The sequence below is a fragment of the Trachypithecus francoisi genome, unplaced genomic scaffold (genome assembly GCF_009764315.1).
Source record: "Trachypithecus francoisi isolate TF-2019V2 unplaced genomic scaffold, Tfra_2.0 Lachesis_group10, whole genome shotgun sequence".
Lineage (NCBI taxonomy): Eukaryota > Metazoa > Chordata > Mammalia > Primates > Cercopithecidae > Trachypithecus > Trachypithecus francoisi.
The window spans coordinates 10,852,489-10,876,859 of NW_022681455.1; the positions used below are offsets into that span (position 1 = coordinate 10,852,489).

At 42.0% G+C, this 24,371-nt stretch overlaps 1 protein-coding gene across 1 annotated transcript in view; it reads right to left on the reverse strand.

Moving 5' to 3' along the window:
* The window catches only part of MAK (male germ cell associated kinase), a 75,655-nt gene extending 51,927 nt beyond the window's left edge, over window positions 1–23,728 (reverse strand). Inside the window, 4 exon segments of the mRNA XM_033216213.1 lie at window positions 3,068–3,189; window positions 4,095–4,149; window positions 15,389–15,718; window positions 23,670–23,728. Of these exon segments, the coding sequence (XP_033072104.1) occupies window positions 3,068–3,189; window positions 4,095–4,149; window positions 15,389–15,489 (278 nt within the window). The 5' untranslated portion in view covers window positions 15,490–15,718; window positions 23,670–23,728.
* Window positions 23,729–24,371: the final 643 nt, after the last annotated feature.

Below are 24,371 nucleotides of genomic sequence, written 5' to 3' on the forward strand. Positions count from 1 at the left end.
ACTTTGGGAGGCCGAGGTGGGTGGATCACCTGAGGTCAGGAGTTCAAGAGCAGCCTGGCCAACATGGTGAAACCCCATCTCTACTAAAAATATAAAAATTAGCTGGGCGTGACGGCACATGTCTGTAATCCTAGCTACTCAGGAAGCTAAGGCAGAAGAATCGCTTGAACCCGGTGGGCGGAGGTTGCAGTGAGCTGAGATCACACCACTTCATTCCAGCCTGGGCGAAAGAGTAAGATTCCATCCCCCGCGAAAAAAAGAAAGAAATATATATGATGGCTACTTATGTACTTAACATCATTTTTCTAGCAGCCATGTTAAAAGAAATCAAACAGGTAAAATTAATTTTTAACAATATATTTAACCTAATATGTGCCAAATATTATTTCAACATGTAATCAATATAAAAATGAGCTGACTGCACCACTGTACTCCAGCTTGGGTGACAGAGCAAGACCATGCCTCTAAAAAATTTTTTTAAATTATTTATTTATTTTTAAAATTTACCTTTTTTTTGTTTTTTGAAAAAGAGACACAGGCTGGGTGCGGTGGCTCCCGCCTGTAATCCCAGCACTCTGGGAGGCCAAGGCAGGTGGATCCCTTGAGTTTAAGAGTTCGAGACCAGCCTGGGCAACATGGTGAGACCCTGTCTCTACTAAAAATATAAAAATCAGCCAGGCGTGGTGGCGCATGCCTGTAGTCCCAGCTACTTGGGGCCTCACTGAGGCAGCGGAATTGCTGGAGCCAGAGAGGTCGAGGCTACAGTGAGCCATGTTTGCACCACTGCACTCCGGCCCTCCAGCCAGGGTAAAAGAGCGAGACTCTGTCTCTGAAAAGAAGAGAGACACGTGGTCTCATTATGTTGCCTAGACTGGTCTCAAACTCCTGGGGCTCAAGCAATCCTCCCGCCTTGGCCTCTCAAAGTGCTGGGATTACAAGTGTGAGTCACCAATCCTGGAGTAAAAGAAATACAAAAATTATTAAGATATTTTCTCTTTTGTACCAAGTTTTCAAAATCTGATGTGTAATTTATTTTACATTTACAACACTCCTCAATGCAAACATTTCAGGAGCTAAATAGCCATATCTGACTAGTGGCTACTGTATTAGTATAGCTCTATACTATATATACACACACACATATATAATGCATATATATAAAAATACATATATATATATATATTTTGAGATGGAGTCTTGCCCTGTTGCCCAGGCTGCAGTGCAGTGGTGCAATCTTGGCTCACTGCAACCTCTGCCTCCTGGCCAACATGGTGAAACTCTGTCTCTGCTAAAAATACAAAAATTAGCTGGCTTCCCGGGTTCAAGCAACTCTCCTGTCTCACCTTCCTGAGTGGCTGGGATTATGGGTGGCCTCAACCTCCTGGGCTCAAGCAATCTTCTCACCTCAGCCTCCAAGTAGCTAGGACTACAGGTGTGTGCCACCATGCCTGGCTAATTTTTAAATTTTTTTGTAGAGACGGAGTCTCACTATGTTGCCCAGGCTGGTCTCAAATTCCTGGGCTCAAGTGATCCTCCCACCTCAGTCTCCCAAAGTACTGGATTAAAGACAGGAACTACCGCATCCAGCCAGATTTATATATATTTCAAAAATAGACGAAAATTTAATATTTCATGCATTTATGTATTTCATTTTTTTCTTCAACAAGTGTATCTTGATATTTCATGTATGTATATATCATTTTAATATTTTACAGGACAAAATTTATTAGAGGCTGAAAATTAAGATTACTCATAATTCCACGTGATTAAGAAACTTTTAATTTTTCAGTATTCTAATCCAGTCCTAATTCATTTGCATGCATAACTTTTATATTAGGAATGAATGTCACATACACGCAATTTCGTTTGTTTTTTCCACTTGGAAGCATTTTCACAATCCTTATAATTATCACCTTTAATGGTAATAATTCCATCAATATTATATAATAATTATCAACCTATTTTTGCACTGATATTTATTTTAAATAGTTCAAAAAGTAAAGCTTAGTATAGACATTTAACAGAATATATTATTTATAGTAACTATAAAGACTACATATCCACATAAAAAATACTTGTAAGTAAATGAATCAAATTAAAAATTTTGTCCCACTGAAATTACAACTAAGTAAAAAGGCGTGCATGTCTATAGACAAGGCCTAGAAGGGACTTTAGAAAAGTAAAAACTGATTTGAGGGGCAGAAATTTACTTTTATTTTAATTGATATTAATGTTATAATGATTTTGGCCTGGAACATAAGAGGCATTCAATAAATATGTTTTGAGAAAGGGAAAAATATGATTAAAGAAGAATTCACGTAACATCTTCAGACCTTGAGTGAGTGAGTGTATGCGTGTGTGTGTGTGAAAGAAACAGAGAGAAATCAACATCATTACTTTGGAAAATTATTTCTAAGTATTTCAGGATTTTTTGTTGAACATTTCTCACTTTAAAAGCAGGCAAAATGGATGTTAATCTCCCAGATGTGACCAGAACAACCATCAAAACATTATCTCCCCAAGCGCAGGGCGGAAGACCGAAGCTCTCCTTGTACAGATTCTGTCCACACATATTTAAAAATTGTGAACTTCCTTGGAATTGGTAACACATCAAGTCTGATCATTGACTTGTGCATTCTACTGAATGAATTTTTTAGATCCTTTCTTGAAAGCAACTTCATTCCTTTCTCCATTCTTTCATTAACTTTCACAAGATGCTTGGGAGAGCAACCAAGATAATTTTCTCAACAGTGCCCAAGGCCAGCTTTATTACTGAATACTAAACTATACATAAATGTGTATTTTAAAAAGCATAAATAGATAGTATGTGTATTTATGTAAGATACTGGACTTCACTTTCAAGGATTTACAACAGGAAGATGCTGGCTATGTCACAGCTGGTTCTTCTTCAGTGTTAAATGTTACCCTTTGATAAAGGTAACAGAACTAGTTAATTTAAATTTACCTTTTGGAGTGATCAATTTTTATCTCGTAAAGTATGACATATTGAAAGGATCAAAAGAACTCATGGAGGGAATAACAGGGGAAAATGTGAATAAAAACATACCTGTCTTTCATTAATTGATAGAGGTTTTCTTTCATATATTCAAATATAAAATAAAGATGGTCATTTTCTCTGATAACTTCTTTCAATTTAATAACATTGGCATGATTAAGTTTCTTCAGAGACTGAAAAATAACAAATACGCATTAAAATTTCTGTAAAAAACTTATAAAAGTTGGCAAAATCGTATCAATGCTAAGTATGATAATTATGTAATTTTCCATTTCTCCTGGGTTCATTAATTAATTATATTTTAATATCTCCATAATTGCTTTAAGTAATGAACGTTAACTGCAAACAATAAACCAAGCCAGCAATAGCTATTAAACATTTCAATCTGTTACATTTTTCCCTTGGTTTATAAATAGGTCTAACTTTTGTCTGACTTAACCATGCAAAGGTATCCAAAATTATATCCAAATCTTTAAGCATAAAATCTAAGGAAATAGTATGTAGTTATTTAAAAAGATGTCTTCGGTGGCTGAGCGCGGTGGCTCATGCCTGCTATCTCAGCACTTTGGGAGGCTGAGGTGGGCGGATCACCTGAGGTCAGGAGTTCTGAGACCAGCCTGGCCAACATGGTGAGACCTTGTGTCTACTAAAAATACAAAAATTAGCTGGGCATGGTGACACACACCTGTAGTCCCAGCTACTCGGGAAGCTGAGGCAGGAGAATCGTTTGAACCCAGGAGGTGGAGGTTGCAGTGAGCCGAGATCATGCCACTGCATTCCAGCCTGGGTGACAGAGTAAGACTCTGTCTCAAAAAAAAAAAAAAGAAAAGAAAAGTTGTCTTTGCGTAATATGATTTTAAGATGCTCTCTTAAAAGTGAAAGTGAACTTTCAAATGTGAGGATATAATTATATGCTGTTCTCCACTGACATCAGAACCAAAAGAAATGAGAAATGAATATAAAGGAAAAACAAACACAATTATCTTCAGAATGCTTCCCACAGAGAATAAAATAATCTTAACTACTATCCTCAGGTAGCATGAGGCCTTCCAGGTTCTTTTCATCTTCAGGATTTTACCTTAACTTCTCTCAAGTTCATGCACTCATCCCAAGAATAGAACTTTCTCTTCATCCTAAAATAAATTAGGGAAAGTTTAGTGTTCAGGGATTGAGAATTCAAAGACACACATTACGCTGCCGGCTTTCTTACTCCAGCATTGGTTCACTTTGGACGAGCTCTCTCTCCCTTTCCTCATCCTTACAAGGAAATCACCTCCTGTATCTCAAGGCTACTTGTTAGGCCTATGTCACATCCAAACATCAGCTTTAACGCAAAAGTGAAAAAATTACCATTAATCTTCCTTTCTGGGTGAGTTCTTAACATTTCTCTAATCAGTTTAATTGTGCCTTTCTTAAACGGTCCCTTTCAAGTTCCTCTCTTTTTAGAACTTAAGAGATAAATACAAAACACTATACTTCAGAGGGAGTTAGGAAAAGAAACCACAAATTTTGAGCAAATGTAGTCAAATAATCTGATCTGATAACTCTCATATCATTACATCAGCTTTAGACAAGAGACCCATAGTTAAATGTCTCCTTACTTAAATTATTTAAGTCGGCAAAAATTCAGAAGTAACTCTAAACGTTAGAAATGGCTTTCTTGACCATCCTGGCTAACACGGTGAAACCCCGTCTCTACTAAAAAATACAAAAAACCAGCCGGGCAAGGTGGCGGGCGCCTGTAGTCCCAGCTACTCGGAGGCTGAGGCAGGAGAATGGCATAAACCCGGGAGGCAGAGCTTGCAGTGAGCTGAGAACCGGCCACTGCACTCCAGCCCAGGCGACAGAGTGAGACTCTGTCTCAAAAAAAAGAAATGGCTTTCTTGGCCAGGAGCGGTGGCTCATGCCTATAATCCCAGCACTCTGAGAGGGTGAGGCGGGCGGATCACAAAGTCAGGAGTTCAAGACCATCCTGGCTAACATGGTGAAACCGCGTCTCTACTAAAAATATAAAAAAATTAGCTGGGCGTGGTGGCAGGCACCTGTAGTCCCAGCTACTAGGGAGGCTGAGGCAGGAGAATCTCTGGAATCCAGGAGGCAGAGGTTGTAGTGAGCTGAGATTGCGCCACCGCACTCCAGCCTGGGCGACAGATGAGACTCTGTCTCAAAAAAAGAAATGGCTTTCTTGAATTTTGTTCTTTACTTCCCCTCTTTCATCCCAATGTTGGTTTCTACTAGAGATAAATATACCAAAAGTGTATTTAGGGTAAAAAGTATTTCCACTATATACACCATAGTTCATTGTTGTGTTTTTACATGAACATGTGTTTTTATATGAACAGATTTTTAGTCACCATACAAAACACGGGATAAAAAACAGGATTCATATTCTAAAAAATGTTTCTTCAGGTATGGGAATTATAAGGCTGGGCTGTGAAAAAGAAAAACCAAATACGCCATGCTGCTTTCATTTAGTAATATAATCTCATACCGAGATGTTCCAGAAGATCCTTGGGAAGCTTAGCATTGTCTTTATTAATTACAATAATCCTTATGATCCAGAGGCTCTATAGGGGTATAATACACAGGTGAGGAAATGAGTAAAAATTGGCAGCACAACATCATGGCCAAGAACAGAGGCTTTGGAACCACACTGCCTGGATTCAAATCCTGGCCCAGTCACTCACCGTAGGACTTTGGACAAGTTACCCAATGACCAGTCTATGCCTCAAATTTCTTAGTTAGCCATACAGTAGAAACTACTGCATAAGAAGAGCTTCTTGCAAACTGCTTAGTTCAGCACTCAATAACTACTAGATGTTTTCATTTTTACCAATATCTGTGATTGACTGTAAGATGACATAAAGGACATCACAAAGATGACATAAAGGGCATCACTGCTATTATTTCCAAAATATCCTTAGTGAATGAGAATTTCATTTGCAGTTACTCAGGTACTAGACATTTATGAAGAAGTGTGATGAAATGGGGGTTTACTAGCTTATTAAAAGACACCTTTCAGTGCTACAGATTTATAAAATGTCCTGCTGAAGCATAATGTGCCCATGCCCGGCCAGATTTGATTTTTTTGTTGTTGTTTTTAGACAGGGTCTTGCTCTGTCGCCCAGGCTGGAGTGCAGTGGTACAATCTCGGGTCACTGCAAGCTCTGCCTCCTGAGTTCACGCCATTCTCCTGCCTCAGTATACCAAGTAGCTGGGACTACAGGCGCCAGCCACCACGCCTGGCAGATTTTTTGTATTTTCAGCAGAGACAGGGTTTCACCCTGTTACCCAGGATGGTCTCCATCTCCTGACCTCGTGATCCGCCCCGCCTCAGTCTCCCAAAGTGCTGGGATTACAGGTGTGAGCCACTGCTCCTTGCCTCGGATTTTTTTTTTTTTTAGAGACAAAGTCTCCCTGTGTTGCCCAGGCTGGAGTGCAGTGGCTATTCACAGGCTCGGTCATAGCGCACTACAGCCTCTAACTTTTGAGCTCAAGCAGTCCGCCTGCCTCAGCCTCTGGAGTAGCTGGGACTACAGGTGCACATCAGCATGCCCAGTGAGAGTGCAGATCTTACAGGTAGAATGAAAGTTTCAATTATCACTGAACTGTGAAAAGTAACTTGAACATATTTTTATTTGGCTTCTAAAAGATTGGATACTTTTAAAATTCTGGGCCTGGCGTGGTGGTCCATGCCTGTAATCTCAGCACTTTGGGAGGCCAAGGTGGGTGGATCACCTGAGGTCAGGAATTTGAGACCAGCCTGGCCAACATGGAGATACCCCGTCTCTACTAAAAATACAAAAATTAGCTGGGCATGGTGGCGCATGCTTATAATCCCAGCTACTTGGGAGACTGAGGCAGGAGAATCGCTTGGACTTGGGAGGCAGAGGTTGCAGTGAGCCGAGATCGTGCCACTGCACTCCAGCCTGGGCAACAAGAGCGAAACTCCGTCTCAAAAAAAAAAAAAAAAAAAAAAAAATCTGTGTTCTCTTCATCCATCCAGATGTACTCTCTTCATCTCTTCTTCTTTCCAGCAAATACCACTTCTCAGCAGTACTTCCCTAAGGCAATGCATGTATCTATCTACAACAGAAGTTTCCTTGCAAAATGACTATCCCAAAGGTAAACCAATTGCTTAGAATAGCTAAGAAAAGGCATTTCCTTTTAGGGTCCTTGCCATCTTTCGTTATTTATTAATTCGTCAATATCTACCCCATGCCAGGGCAATGAACAAATCAGAGATGGTACCATGGTGTTCCCATCTGACACAGGAAATCAACTTCAGAAATGGAACTACCTCTCAAGTTCTTAAAGGGCAGAGGGCTTAATAGATATTTATTAACTTAATGAAGTGGGGGAATCTTTCTACCATCCTCTAACATAAAGTATATAACTTTAAAAAAATGGCAGCAGAAAAGACATCAGTGATCTAAATTAAAACTCCCCAAAGGAAATAGTCAAAAAGGAACCTCTTATTTTGTTCAGTGTAGCGTTCTCTCAACTTCTAACCATTCCCCCTCCAACATATCCTAGCCAGTTTTGACTGCATTTCTAGACCGCTCAAAAGATTTGCCTGCTGAATTAGGCACAGATTTTCTTCTCCATGTTCACATTAGCAGATTACACCACCCTATCCGTCATCTACCAACTGTCATGCCATGCCCTTGCTTCTTCAGGCCAACTCCGGAAAAGCAGAGGGCTAGCATTCAGCTTCTTCTCTGCTTCTCAACGTAATTCTGAACTGGTTTAATTCCTACTTGTTAAATTCCATATGGAACATGTTAAACGCTGTAACTAGTAACACACGGAACTTGTTAAATTCCATAGCTGAACTTGTCTAATTTCAACAGAAACCCCCCACTCCCAGCCCCCAACTCTGGCTCTTTTGTTTAAAAGGTTTTTAGAATGAAAACACCTTCTTCCAGGTAATCAGTTTCCCTTCAAGGGGACATGTTTACCGCCCACTCTGAAAATTAAGGCTAGGCAGCTCTTCTTCAGCTACTCCACAAAATGTATTCAATGTAGAATTTACTTATTATTTATTTATTTATTTTGAGAAAGAGTCTCACTCTGTTGCCCGGGCTGGAGTGCAGTGGCATGATCTCGGCTCACTGCAACCTCCACCTCCTGGGTTCCAGTGATTCTCCTGCCTCAGCCTCCTGAGTAGCTGGGATTACAGGCACACGCCACCACAACCAGCTAATTTTTGTATTTTTAGTAGAGATGGGGTTTCATCATGTTGGTCAGGCTGCTCTGTAACTCCTGACTTCAAGTGATCTGCCTCCCAAAGTGTTCGGATTACAGGTGTCAGCCACCACACCCGGCCTGGAATTTATTTTTAATTTTAGGGGAAAAGTATCAATGGAGCTTAAAGTGTTACCCAACAAGATACACCTAGAATATTTAAGCCTAAATTGGAAATGCCTAAAATTTTCTATCTCCAAGCAAAAGATTGATTGGTTATTATGGGATGTGCATTGTTTTGGTAACAAACAAAAACAATGAGAAGGGAGAATGAGGACTCTAGTATCTGTAATTTTCAGATAAAGTTTATCCCTGTATATCAGGCTTTAAAGAGATGGCAAAGCCTGCTTGTATGACTCTTGTAGATAACATAACTATCTCATTCAGACTTGAGGAGTAACGGCTATAGAGAATAGTCAGTGTAGGTTAAACTGTTAACCTTGCCAGTAGCCTGCCTTCACAGTTGCTTAACTCCTAAGAGATGTTCACGTCTGTCCTACCACAGTGACTCATAAACGCCTTGTTATGAGGAACGGTCCTGCTGTCCAAGACCTAACAACCTTTCCAACTTCAGACTCTTGATCATAACCTCCTATCCTTTTCACCGTCATTACCCTCGAAACTTCTTTATACAACCTCTTTCTTGTTCAACTTGTGGCTATTCCTACAACCACCTGAGTGGCAAGGCTTGCCTCCTCATCCTGCTTGGCCCCACCATCAGCCTTTCATCCACTATGTTCTCAAGATCACACACACATTCTGAACATCCCCTTCTCCCATCGTTCCACTGCTCCTGCCTTGTCATCCTCCAGTCTCCCCTCTCCATACAGATGGGTGGAGGTGGAAAGAAAAGTCACGAAAATGCTCCCAGCAGCTCCACTTTCACATTCATCCCGTGTAATTTCAGGCGGACTCTTCCTGACACTGGGAAACTCTTTTGTGTCTTTCTTAGCAACTCAGTAACTCATCCTTCACAGCTCTCCAAAGCTCCACGCCTCCACTGCCCTACTTCCCGCTACTCCTTGTCCCACTACAGTCTGGCTTCTACTATTCCACTGGAACAATGCTCACCACGGCCGCCAGTTATGTCACATTCCCCAAACCCAAGGAACACCACAGCAGATGATATTGTTGAAATATCACAAGGCCATTTCCAGCCCCTTTCCTTCTGCCTCCTAAAACAGAGACTGGAAGAGTAAATACTCTCTCAGCCTCCTTTGGAAGAGAGACCACGTGACCCAGTGCTAGCCGGTAAGATGTAAGGGGATGTCCTTGAGGACTTCCTGGGAAAGAATTATTACTTCTTCATAAAAGATGAGAAGAGTTTGCTGGTATTATTCTCTTTTCTTCCCTCCTTGAGCATGGATGTAATGCCTGGAGGTGAAGTAGCCATAAGGTGGTCATTAGATGACACATTTGAGGACAAAAACAATGCTAACCACTCAGCATGAAAATCATAGAAAACATATGAATTTCTTGGGTAAATGTTGAGCCATTGAAAGAGCTCTGGAATCACCACACTCAAGACTTCTTGATACACGTTTCTGCTTCTTTAGATCTTTCCCTCGGTTTCAGATATTTTCTACACTCTCCTGGTTTCTCCCCTATTTCTCTGGTAGTTCCTTAGACTTTTTTTGTAAGATCCTATTCCAGGGCCCATCCTTTATATGCCATGGTTTCTCAGTGCTTCAAATGAGGACCTCTCTTTTCTTCTCCCTCTAGAGAGTTTTAATTACCATCTGTAGACTAACCATTCCAAATCATTAGCTTGCACCTCTGTTTTGAGATTTAAATACAAATATTCAATTGACTAAAAGTCATCTTAAAGTCATTGTGCCCCAGACTGAATTCAGCTTTACCCCTAAAGCCTGTGATTTTCCCCTCCTTGACATGGTACATGGCACCACCACCATACATTTAAGCCAGAATCCCAGGAGTTAGCCTGGACTCTTCCCCATCTTTTACTCCACCCTCCACCCTCATGTCCAGTCACCAGTTTCTATACAGCCTGCTTCCTAAATGTCCCTTGACTGTATCCACTTACATCCATCCCCAAAGTTATTTTCCTGTCAGGCCACCACCACTTCTAACCAAGATGACTGCACTGACCTTCTAACTCTAACCAAGATGACTGTACCGATCTTCTAACTGTGTCCCTGTGTCCAGTCTTGACCTCTTCAATCAAGTCTCCAGTCTTCTGCTAACCAGCCATTTCTAAAAATTTGATCACATGAACAATTCTGCTTAAAATCCTTCATGACCTTCTAGTCCTCAAGATATACAGACTCCTTCATCTGGCTTCACGACTTCACCTGTTAGCCTCACGTCCCTCCTCTGCCCACTTGTAATCCACATTCCAGTCACCTACGCTTCTTTCAGTTACTCAGCCCCAGTTAGGCCCTCACACACTCTCGCTTGCCTCCAGGGCTTCATACATACTATTTCTTACTCCCTGGAGCATTTCCCCATCCACCCCCCACTTTTAAAAAAAATAATTTTCTCTCATTCTTGAGGTCTCATTGATTTAGGAAGCCTTTTATGATACCTTTCCAGTGTGGCTTCTCTAGGCTCCCATAGGACCCAATATTCCCCCATCGTAGGACGTAGCAAACTTGATGTTGTAACTTCTTGAATCTGTTGGTCTTTCTGATTATACTGTAAGACATCTATCTTGTCCCCATTTTGTCCTGATCATGAAACACAGTAGTAGTTTAACAATTCTGTGATAAATGAATTTTTCAATTTTCTTCAAGTCTTCCATGGGACTCCTCTTCTCATTCACTTTTGCTCCATCCTTGCCTAAGGTGGAGCACTGCTCAGCACACAGTAGATACTGCATGTGGCAGACACATGGTAAGCCGACTAGCCGAAGGCCCTCCTTCTCTTCCTCTTCATTCAGAGTCAGCTTTTACACAGGGATATAAAATGCTCAGCTAAGTAATCAGTTTCCCATCCTCTCTGCAGCTAGGGATGCCATGTGGTACACTTCTGATCAACGAGAAGAAACCTGATGCATTCTGGATGGGATGTGGGAAAGCTTTTGCTTTCCCATTTAAAAAAGAGTACAGCCGGGCGCGGTGGCTCAAGCCTGTAATCCCAGCACTTTGGGAGGCCGAGGCGGGTGGATCACGAGGTCAGGAGATCGAGACCCTCCTGGCTAACACGGTGAAACCCCGTCTCTACTAAAAATACAAAAAAAAAACTAGCTGGGCGAGGTGGCGGGCGCCTGTAGTCCCAGCTACTGGGAGGCTGAGGCAGGAGAATGGCGGGAACCCGGGAGGCGGAGCTTGCAGTGAGCCAAGATCGCGCCACTGCACTCCAGCCTGGGCGACACAGCGAGACTCCACTCTCAAAAAAAAAAAAAAAAAAAAAAAAAAAAAAAAAAAAAAGAGTACAGTAGGCCGGCACGGTGGCTCGCGCCTGTAATCCCAGCACTTTGGGAGGCTGAGGCTAGTGAATCACCTGAGGTCGTGAGTTCAAGACCAGCCTGACCAACATGGAGAAACCCTGTCCCTACTAAAAATGCAAAATTAGCCGGGCGTGTTAGCACATACCTATAATTCAGCTACTCGGGAGGCTGAGGCAGGAGAATTGTTTGAACCCGGGAGGCGGAGTTTGTGGTGAGCTGAGATAGCGCCACTGCACTCCAGCCTGGGCAACAGAGCGAGACTCCATCTCAAAACAAAACAAAACAACACAAAATACCATATTTTTGAAGAATAAAACAAATACCATATTTTGCCACTCAGAAAAAAATGATGAACATTTTGTCATATAAAACCAGACAGTAATAACCATCTGTGGGACCACATCCAAGACCCAACGCCCCTTCTGATTCTCCTACCCTTCTCCCCAGAAACCACGGCTATCATGGATTTTGGGGTGTATCTTTCCATGCCTTTAAAAATATTTTTCTGTATGGATGTATTTGTGTACAATAAAGTATTTCTTTGTGTGAATTTACATAATCATTTAATCTACAAATGAGGGCTATTTCAGCTCATTTTGTCTAATAACACTCACTTCTTAGGTTTCTGTCTTATTGCAGTAGTGAGTATCCCCAATGCAATCCTAATCAGCAGGACTGCTAGCAGGCATTTGGGGTTTTCAAACTAAATGTACTGATATTACTTCTGATATTTCACATTAATATGAATTATATAGGTTTTCTCAGGTTAGGGAAGTTTCTTTTTATTCCTATTTGCTAAGAGTTTTGTTTTTTTCTTAAGATAGGGTCTCACTAGGTCACCTAGGCTGAAGTGCAGTAGTGGTGGCACTATCTTGGCTCACTGCAGCCTCGACCTCCTGGGCTCAAGCAATCCTCCCACCTCAGCCTCCCAAGTGGCTGGGACTGCAGGTGCGTGCTACCATGCCCAATTAATTTTTGTATTTTCTGTAGAGGCGGGGTTTCACCATGTTGCCAAGCTGGTCTCAAACTCCTAGGTTCAAGTGATCCTCCTGCCTCACCCTCCTAAAGTGCTGGGATTATAGGTGTGAGCCACTGCGTTCAGCCAAGAGGCTTTTTTTAATCAAAAGTTTTTTAAGAAACCAAGGTTTTTTTTTAAATTCATCAAATCACAAATGAGTATTGAATTTTATTAAGCCTATTCAATAAATTTTTCATTTCCATTATTGTATATTATATATTTACTTATCTGATGATAATGACTGTTTAAAAATATTTTATGAAGTTATTTCCTTGTACATGTGATGGTTTAGATCATAATATTTTAAAACTCTTGCTAAAGCATTTAAATTTTAGATTGTTATAATTTGGTTGATGTGGTGATGTGGAGATGTGTATCCGATGAGTCTGAGACAGGTTCTGGGGGAAGCCGACCACCGTGTCCCAGGGGTATTCATACAACCCTCTGGAAAGGCCCAAGGAAGGAGCCTCTGGAAAAGGGAACTGAGGTGCCTCTTGCCAACAGCCAGTACAAATATGCCAACCCTGTGAGTGAGTGTGATGGGTTGAACTGTGTCCCCCAAAACTCCTATATTGAAGTCCTAGCCCCTAGACTTTCACAGTGTGACAGTATCTGAAGATAGGGTCTTTAAAAAGGTAATTAAGGTTACCTGAGGTTTTTCAGGTAGGCCCAAATCTGATATGACTGGTGTCCTTATAAGAGGAGCCTGGGCAACATGGCAAGACCCCATCTCTACAAAAATATTTTTAAAAAATTAGCCAAGTGTGGTGGTATATACCTATAGTCCCAACTACTCTGGAGGCTGAGGCAGGAGGACAGTTCAGGCTCTGGAGGCTGAGGCTATACTGAGCTATGTTTGCACCACCATACCTCAGCCTGGGTGACAGAGTGAAACTCTGTCTTGAAAAAAAAATAGGGGGGAAATGTGGACACAGACATGCACAATGAGAAGATCATATAAAGACCTAGGGAGGATGTGGCTGTCTACAAGCCCAGGAGAGAGGCCTCAGAAGAAACCAAACTGCAGATACCTTGATCTTGCACTTCTTGCCTCCAGAACTGTGAGGAAATAAATCTCTGTTGTTTAAGCCACCCGGTCTGTGGTACTTTGTTACAGCAGCCCTAGCAAACCAAGAGTGAGCCACCTTCGAAGTAGATCCTCCAGCCCCAGTCAAGCCTTCGGATAACTGCAACTTTGGCCAATTATCTGACTGCCATGAGAGAACCCAAGCCAGAACTACCCAGCTAAGCTACTTCCAAATTCCTGACCCACAGAAACTATATGAATTAATAAATGTATCTTCTTTTAAATCACTAAACTTTGGGGATATTTTGTTATGCAGCAATAGAAAAACACAGTGGATTAAAAACAAGTTAAAAACAATTAATTCTATTTCATAAGTTCAGGAATATAACATATATCATTCAGAACTCAATTTGACATTGTGAATACCATCTGATTTTGAGACCTTGTTTTAAAGAAATGATAAGCCCTACTCTGCATTCAACTTTAAATGTGAAAAACGGGTCAGGAATGGTGGTTCACGCCTGTAATTCCAGCACTTTGGGAGGCCGAGGTAGGTAGATCGCTTGAGCCTGGTAGGTCAAGACTGCAGTGAGCCATGATCATGTCACAGCACCCCAGCCTGGGCAACAGAGGGTGACCCCCATCTCAAAAAACACAAACAAAAGTGAAAACCAACAAATAAATTTGGAAGAACATCCCAAAGATTACCTATAGTTTTGGTCCAAATGTATTATATATATGAAAAAGGAGGTACTCATATGTTTTGGTTTTTCAGTGTAGCTGGACAAGCCTGGCAATTAAAATAATATACACGAAAAACAGCAGAATTCCTCTTTGGCAATGTTCTTTTCCAAGAATGACATTCCACATGAGCCAAATGCTATTTGATCTAAACTAGACCTCCTTCTGTGCTTCTGTGTGTGTGTATGTATGTGTGTATGTGTGTATATATATACATATGTATTTTTTTTTTTTTTTTGAGATGGAGTCTCCTTCTGTTGTCCAGGCTGGAGTGCAGTGGTGCAATCTCAGCTCACTGCAACCTCTGCCTCCCGGGTTCAAGCGATTCTCGTGCCTCAGCCTCCCGAGTAGCTGGGATTACAGGTGTGCACCACCATGCCTGGCTAAATTTTGTATTTTTAGTAGAGATAGGGTTTCACCATGTTGGCCAAACTGGTCTCAAACTCCTGACCTCAACCCAAAGTGCTGGGATTACAGGCATGAGCCACTGCACCCAACCTGTGCTTGTGTGTGTATGTGTGTGTGTGTGTGTGTGTGTGTGTATATTTTTTCTTTTTTTTTTTTTTAGACGGAGTCTCACTCTGTCATCCAGGTTGGAGTGTGGTGGCATGATCTCAGCTCACTGCAACCTCCACCTCCCGGGTTCAAGCAATTCTCCTGCCTCAGCCTCCTGAGTAGCTGGGATTACAGGTGCATGCCACCATGCCCGGCTAATTTTTGTATTTTTAGTAGAGACAGGGTTTCACCATGTTGGCCAGGCTGGTCTCAAACTCCTAACCTCATGATCCACCCACCTCGGCCTCCCAAAGTGCTGGCATTACAGGCGTGAGCCACCGCGCCCGGCCTGTGCTGGTATATATTCTTAAGTGAGGACAGGAAAACAAAGAGCAGAGTTTTCAAAGGTGAAGTTGGCAGTGTCATACACAGTACCTTTTGATGGCCACCAGCTCCCCGGATTCATTACTTTTGCCCATAAGCACACTCCCATACGTGCCGTCCCCCAACTGTCTCATGGTTGTGTAGCGGTTCATCTTGGAAAAATAATGCAGCAGAAGTTGTTGATTGAAATGACTTCCTTGTTGAATGTAAATTTGAACGCTTCTTAATTTTTATTTGTTTTTGCTCTCACACTGTTGTTGCTACACTGGTGACAGGTTTGTCATCATTCAATACAGGCTCCTCCCCAAGATTACAAAGGTTCATGAGATACAGCATGAAGGAATCTGGCAAGGAAACAGCGCTTCCATTCTTATAGACACCCTAAAGAAAGAAAACAAGGATATCATGAATTTTCATGAACAAGTCTCTTCAAAAATTGTACTGGCAACTTAGAGCAAAGGGAAAAATTATAAATAATATAAATACTATTGTGTTAACTATTTGTCAGTAACTCATTTGTCTATCTAAAATGAAGTTCACATATAACTCACTGGTAATACTCACTTGGTAAATGCCTCATTTACATGGTACTGTGCTATTTATGTTCGACAATGGCATAATGGCTTGTATGATTCCTTTGTTACTAAATATAATCTATATTATTCCAAATCAGATCTTGGAAGATTGATGTCTATATTATATCCATTCTTTGAATCAATTTTTGTATCGTATTTAATTTGGCATATTATTTAAAACTGTATTATTTGTAAATTTTCTGTGGAATATAAGTACCCCAATTGGGTAAGGTAAGTATAAAGCAAACTTTTGTTTTGTATGAAAGGAATAGCATTATTTTAAAATTTCGTATTCTATTTAAATAACATGCTACTTTATTTTACACCAAACTAAGAAAAATTTAAATACTAATTAGAATTTAGTGTTACACTAGAGTCATACAAAGAAATAAGAAACAGCTGGGCATGGTGGCTGATGCCTGTAATCCCATTGATTTGGGAGGCCAAGGCAGGAGGACTGTTGAGGCCAGGAGTTTGAGACCAGCCTGGGCACCATATCATACCCTTCTTTACATAAACTAAAAAATTAGCTGGGCTTAGTGGCACGCTTGTAGTCCCAGCTACTTGGGAGGCTGAGGCACGAGGATTGCTTGAGCCCAGGAGTTCAAGGTTACAGTGAGCTATGACCACACCACTAAACTCCATCCTGGGTGACAGAGTAAGACTCTGTCTCTAAATATAATTTTTTTTAATAAATAAAAAAGGGAAGTGGAGCCTGAAGATATGACTGAAATGTTGTAATCTCATAATCAAACTTGAATGAGTGAGGAATTGTTTCTTATGGATGAACAAAGAAAATGTTTTATCAAGATGGAATGTACTTCTAGTAGAGATGCTATTAACACTGCTAAAAAGACAAAAAAGAATGTGTTGTTTTGGTTTTTTTTTTTGAGACAGAGTGAGACTCTGGTTGGAGTGCAGTGGCACAATCTTGGCTCACTGCAACCTCCGCCTCCCAGGATCAAGTGATTTTTGTTCCTCAGACCTCACCCATCACCATCACTCCCCCAGTAGCTGGGATTACAGGTGCGTACCAACACACCTGGCTAATTTTTATACTTTTAGTAGAGATGGGGTTTTGCCATGTTGGCCAAGCTGGTCTCGAACTCCTGGCCTCAGTGATCCACCTGCCTTGGCCTCCCAAAGTACTGGGATTACAGGCATGAACCAGTGCCCAATCAAGAACAAAGGATTTAGAATATTACATAAACTAAGTTGACAAAGCAGTGGCAGGATTTGAGAAGACTGACTTCAATTTTGAAAGAAGTTCTACTGTAGGTAAAATGCTATCAAACAGTCTCACATATTACAGATAAACCTTTTATGAAAGGAAAAGTCTGTCAATGTAGCAAATATCATTGTTGTCTTATTTTGAGAAACGGTCACAGCCATCCAACCTTCAGCAGCCACCACCCTGATCGGTCAGCAACCATCAACATAGAGGCAAAAAACCTCCACTAGCAAAATGATTATGACTCACTGAAGGCTCAGATAATGAGCATTTTTTAGCAATAAGATTTTTTTTTTTTTTGGACAGCCTCTTGAGTAGCTGGGACTATAGGCACAAGCTACCACGCCCAGTTATTTTTTGTATTTTTAGTAGAAACAGGGTTTCACCATGGTGGCCAGGCTTGTCTCAAACTCCTGACCTCAAGTGATCCACCTGCCTCCACCTCCCAATGTGTTGGGATTACAGGTGTGAGCCACTGCACCCGGCTGCAATAAGATATTTTTAAATTAAGGTATATATATTATTTTTCTAGACAAAATGCTATTGTATACTAAATAGACTACAGTATAATGTAAACATAATTTGTATATGTACTTTGAAACCCAAAAACATGTGTGACTTGCTTTATTGCAATATTCACTTTATTGCCGTGGTCTGGAGCTAAACTACCACAGTATCTCCGAAGTGTGTCTGTAGTTTGTTTTAAAGCACCTTTTATCACTTAGTTCTTCATTCAAAGAATATTTTTCTCTCACTGTAGCACTTTCATTTACATCATAGAAACTGCTTCTCTATTATATGCAGGAATCTAAGACCAACAAGGACATGTTATATTTGTCAAAATACTTAAGATTTCCCAACACAGCCTTTCCAGGAAAAGAAACATAAACATGAGCAGACATAAGCGTGCAGAGAGGCACAGTAAAGCTATGTTGTTTCCTATTTACAGGAATGTATCTGTTCACAGAAAACTTGAGAAGAATCCTGTGGGGCTTTTAATAACAGGGAGTGTGGGCCGGGCACCGTGGCTCATGCCTGTAATCCCAACACTTTGGGAGGCCAAGGCAGGTGGATCTCCTGAGGTCAGGTGTTTGAGACCAGCCTGGCCAACATGGTGAAACTTCGTCTCTACTGAAAATACAAAAATTAGCTGGGTGTGGTGGTGCAGTCCTGTAGCCCCAGTTACTAAGGAGGCTGAGGCAGGAGAATCACTTGAACCTGGGAGGCAGAGGTTACAGTGAGCCAAGATTGCACCACTGCACTCTGGCCTGGGCAACAGAGCGAGACTCTGTCTCAAAATAATAATAATCATAATAGGGAGTATGTATTTAACATTTCTCTTATTTCATGTAGGTAACAATCCCTTCAAAGGCACATATAAAATAATTTAGGCTATGCTAACTCCATGGCGAGGATCTTGAAAAAGAGACCATGACAGCAGATTCCATTTCTATTTAGGATTTTCTTCATTTTTGTCAGATTAAGCCCGAGCTAATGATCATAAATACCAGCAAATGGTTCCCCATTTGCCTGAGAAAGAATAGTTTTTGTAAGTCATTGTTACCTTATGCATAGACACTGATTCCAAATATTAAGGCGTTAATGTAGAGAAAGGCAGTATCTCTCTCTACATGGTTTCTGATCAAAACATGAATTTGCTTTTCTTCATTTTGCCTTTATCTCTATAAGCAAATATAATTTGGAAAAATCTTTTGGGTTGTTTTGTTTTGTACTACGTTAAACAAAACATGGACTAAAGTATATTTCTTCTCATTTAGGATTTTATTAAATCAGTATTTTGCAATTTATCACCAGCATATTAAATTGCTGTACACTCTTTTCTAGCTACCCTATTTAAGGTGGCATATAACTATCTCTTTTAGGAAATATGTTCACTCTAGGTTTACTGATTCTTTCTGATTAAGTAAGCATATAGAGAATATATTTGCACAAAAGGCCATCATGTTCCTCATGACAGTAAGATCGTAAAATAAAAACATGGAAGGATTAAATGACCTGTCTAGGATCAACTAGAGAATCAACGATGGAGTCAATCCAATAGGCGCATTTGGCTTGAAGCTGTTGGTTTTTCAGGGCCGTCTCCAACTTTTAAACAAGCCATTCTTAGGAACTGGTGCCAGCTCTTACTATCCCTAATGAGGCTAAATAAAACATCTCTTTGCTCCACAACCATGCAGACTAAGCTCCACAACTCAAGCCACCTACCCCAACCTCCACCTTAAGATTCCTAATGCAGCTCCTCACTCAAACACTAAGATATCGCTGATTAACTGGAAAGTGAAGTGGGACTACCCCATAACCTGACTAAACCTTAGGGCTACCTCTGGGTCATTCAGACCAGTGAAAAATAATAAAAACAGTAAAGGGAAAGAGTGAGACCTTAGAACTTGAATGGTTAAGGGAGAAAGAATCTAGGTGGAGCTCCTCTCATGAAAATTATTATTATAATTATTATTATTTGAGACAGAGTCTCGCTCTGTGCTGGGACCGACCTGCAGACCCTGGCTGAATGATAGATCAAAGAATGCACTCAGGTACAGGTATCCAGTGAAAGAGTAGGCTAGGGGACTGGGCAGCACACAGACTGCAGCAGGGTGCTGTAAACCATGGCCCTGACCAGCTGGCGCTGCGGGCATTTATTCAGCACAGATTTAATGACAAAGGCTTTGAGTTAACACACTTGTGGGTAATCAACATGGTCGCCCGCCCCTCCCCCGCCCCCACCACCCCCAAGAGAGCAGTCCTGCCCACAGATGATTAAATGCCAGGTTCTGAGGCCTAAGTAAACTAACTTAACTTTACCTTCCCTTGTTATCTAACCTAAGCTCTAAGAGTATTCAGCTGCCTTCGGCCAAGTTTTCTTTCGAAGCTTTGCAAACCCCTGGCCTTCCAAGAAGGTTTGCATCTTTCTACGATTTTTCCTACCACCCTGACCGATCTCCTACAGCTCTGTTGCCTAGGCTGGAGTGCAGTGGTGCTATCTCTGCTCACTGCAACCTCCACCTCCTGGGTTCTAAGCGACTCTCCTGCCTCAGCCTCCCGAGTAGTTGGGATTACAGGCACCTGCCACCATGCCCAGCTAATTTCTGTATTTTTAATAGAGACAGGGTTTCACCATGTTGGCCAGGCTGGTCTTGAACTCCTGACCTCATGTGATCCACCTGCCTTGGGCTCCAAAGTGCTGGGATTTACAGGCATGAACCACTGCACCCGGACATGAAAATTATTTAATTCAGAAACATAATGGTACGATAGCATCATCTTTTTTTTTAACCAAATTATTTTCATGTTAACACCTAACCAAAGACAAGCATTTGAGGGTATGAAGGGTAGAAAAGTAATGTAGGCAATTCTGAAAAAGGACATATTACTTGAGAAGGGAAAGGAAGAGAGAGCTGCCTCTAGTAGCATGGTAATGATAGTAGCGAGTGTTATTCAGGGAAGTGGAAACAGAGTGACAAAAAAATTTACCTTCATTGGCCCAACAATCTAAAAAATAAGAATTAATCGGCCGGGCGCGGTGGCTCAAGCCTGTAATCCCAGCACTTTGGGAGGCCGAGGCGGGCGGATCACGAGGTCAGGAGATCGACACCATCCTGGCTAACACGGTGAAACCCCGTCTCTACTAAAAAATACAAAAAACTAGCCGGGCGAGGTGGCGGCGCCTGTAGTCCCAGCTACTCGGGAGGCTGAGGCAGGAGAATGGCGTGAACCCGGGAGGCGGAGCTTGCAGTGAGCTGAGATCCGGCCACTGCACTCCAGCCCGGGCCACAGAGCGAGACTCCGTCTCAAAAAAAAAAAAAAAAAAAAAAAAAGAATTAATTACACCTCTCTCTTCCACTGTTAAGGCCATCAGCCACCCCATCGCCACCGCCCTGGGGTGGGAGGGTGACCTGAAGCTGTACCAGCACTATCAACACAATAGAGCATTCAGTCACCGATGACCTTTGGACCAGACGGGGGCACGCACAGCGTCTTTGCGAGTAGCTATTGTGGCAACTTCATTCCAAGCCTAACCAATCAACTTTTGAATAAACACCGGCAACACCAATTGTCTGTCCACTGATGATTGCTATAGGATAGGGTGTACTTATATTGAGGGAAGAATAAGCAAGGAACAAGACCATTTCCCAGCTCCTTTCTGTTGGAGGGGTAGAGTGGTGAGGATTATGGACATGACATAGATTTTTAAAAGGTCAGATTAGTGGTTCTGTGAGGATCTGTCCCATTTAAGCCCTAGCTAACCTTTAAGTAAAACAAGTTTACATACTACGCTCCCTAAGAAAAAACTTTGGAAAGCCTCCTTTTGAACTGTATTAATTACAAAATCAACAGCTGCCCAGGGTGAGAAGCTGATCATTGCAACTGTTTCTTCTATCCCCTGAACATACAAGGACAAAGGTCTAATCTAGAGACACAGATATAAAGGTAAAGCTTTTTTAAAAATCATGATTTCCACGTCCCTGTTCCCTGATAGCACATAAGCAACTACTTTTATCAATGTAGCATAGTAACTACTGATTACTAATCAAAAAGCAGTCTATGTTCCTTAAACACAGGCTTCCCATGATTCTACAGTTCACGCACAATAATATTTCTCTACAAGTTATATATATTCTTCTCTGTTGATCCATGGAAAACTAATTCTACAAAATAGGGATATATTAACAGTTTCTTATGTACATGAATATATATAGATATGATACATATGCAACAACACAAAACCTAAGTAAATTTAACTATCATCCTCAATTTAACAGAATTGTTAAAAACTTGGAATTTTCTACAATCAAGCTATAATAGTTATTGACTTTCCTATGGGTTAAAGAAAAAGATGCTTATTTAGAGGTTTAATTATAGACCTACACAAAAATAAATACCCTTATAATTTATCTCTCATTCCAGTTTTCAACTTTTTCATCTAAGTTCATAATTACCGTTTATTTAAGTGCACAGTTGTTGTAAATCTGGCCTTTATTCTCAACAGCTTTTGCCAGCTAATAAGAGATTTAGATAGGATTAAAGAAGATTAACATAGAGGGCAAATGAAGGGTAAAACTAGTGTCTGCCAATCACTGAACAGATAAGACTTGGATGTCTTCAACTTGGCTTTCTAGCACATACTATAATTATGCCACTCCGAGGCTGGCATTAACGCTTCTAATACATAACAAAAGAGTAATTAACGTTTTAAAAGTAACCAAATTCTTTAAAAAGCAACACAGGAAAAAAGATCCCAAACTAACCAAGTCGAAGGTTTACAGAAATTAAATAAAGCTATTACGACGGAAAAACAAAGACTATATCTTAAAATACAAAAGCACAGTTCTCTGTGCTGATATTCACAAATTATTTCAAAGCTTACACACAAATAAACAAACTCCACCCCGACGAAAAGATTAAACGTCCTGCCTGGCGCCTGCAGTGGAAGCAGGCGGTGACACGGTCGGGGGAACTCTCTCCCTGCGGGTCAAGCCTCGGGAATCGAAGGGCCGGGGAGGCGGGGCCCCACCGAAAAGCTGGAAAATAACTTTTGTCTTCACCATTATTTCACTCAGTGGGTTGTCTTTCTGAATAAATTAAGTCCGATAACTTTGGCTTCCCTCTTTGAGAATTCCGTTACCATTAGAACAAATGTCTGTTTCTTTTAAACGATTATCTAAACATAATTGCATACAGCTCTTTCCTTGTAGGATTGAGATTACTAACCACTAAAAACCAGTTTTATTGCTCTCGACACCGCACTCTTGACCTGTCCCTAAATTAAAACGTATTATTTGCAGAAAAGGGACAGGTTTCGTCACACGCTTTCTGATCCCACTCTGCAAACCAGGGCCCTTAAAAGGCTCCGGGGACCGCGTGGTGGAAGAAGGTGGCGTCCCCCGGCGCCTGCAGTCCGGCGCCGTCGGGGGGACGCGGGTGTGCGGGATACTACTTTCATCTGAGCGTCCTTTGGGATGCACCAGCGAGGGCTGAAGTCGGACCTAGTTCCCGTTTTTCTCCCTTCTTTTAGATTTTGCAACAGTTCTGAACTCAATTCCGCGTCCTCCCTGAGACCCAATCCTGCCTCTCTGTCCTAAAAGCAGTTTCCACCGCCAGCCCAAGCAGCAGGGGAGAGGAGGAGGGCGCAGAGGTGGGAGGCCCCGGAGGAGAGGTTCGGCTAGGGGGTCTCTCAGGCTAAGGGACGCCCCGCCGTCATCCTCCCACGACAGGCCGGCCCCCGCAGTCCAGGAGGCGGGAAGCTGTCCGTAGGTCTGGGAGACACCCACTGCCTTCCCTCGGGCGGACCACTCCCGCCCGCTCCGCCCCTCTGGGGACCCTCCTCCCTCCAGTACTTCTCCTACCGGCGTCAGGGACCCGTCTCCCGGCGGAGATTGGCCCTGGTAGCACAGGACGCCGAGGGGACATGCCTGGCCAGCCTCGCAAGTCGGGCTCGGGCTGGGTCGGACAGAGGGTGGTGGCCCCGCAGCCCGCTCGGGATTATCTGCCCGCGGCGGCCACTTACCTAGTTCACTCACTTGTGAAGCTCCGGCGTCTTGTGTGTTTCATCTCCTAGGAAACGGCGGGGGCAGCAGGCGGTCCTACGGCCCGCCCAGAGAGGGCGTGGCCTCGCGGGAAATCCCCGCCAATCCCACAGGCCCCCGCCTTCTCCGGGGGGGGGGGCTTCAGGGAGCAGGGGAACCGTCGGCTGAGCTGCAGCAAGTGTGCCATTTAGACTTGGGGTTTAGAGGAGTTGATTACCTTTTCAGTCAGTTATTTCTCAGAAGTTGGTTTGTTTACCCTTTATTTTGTTTTGGTTTTGTTACGATTCATTCTACAAAGTCTTGATTAATTAAAATGTTTCCCAGACCGGGCAGAGCAAGAGAAGGACGTCTGTTTGCCTCTTACTTGCACTTGTTTATGCCTGGGGAAAAACTGTTCTCGTATGCAGTTCCTTATATTGGTCAATTCCTCGGGTATGTATTATCGCTTGGGCTGCACTTCTAAGTTTGTTTCCATTCATTCATTCAGAGAACCTGCCTAGTATCAGCCACAGGGTTAGATAGTGGTAATTCGAAGAAAAATGAATAAATGTTTGAATAAATGGATAAATTTATTTATAGAATTTAGAGAGGAGGAGACACTTGTGTTACTGCAAATAGTTCAGATTGGCTGGCAAAAAGGGTCTATGAAACAGAAACATAAGCGATGAAGCAGTGGTGCAGCC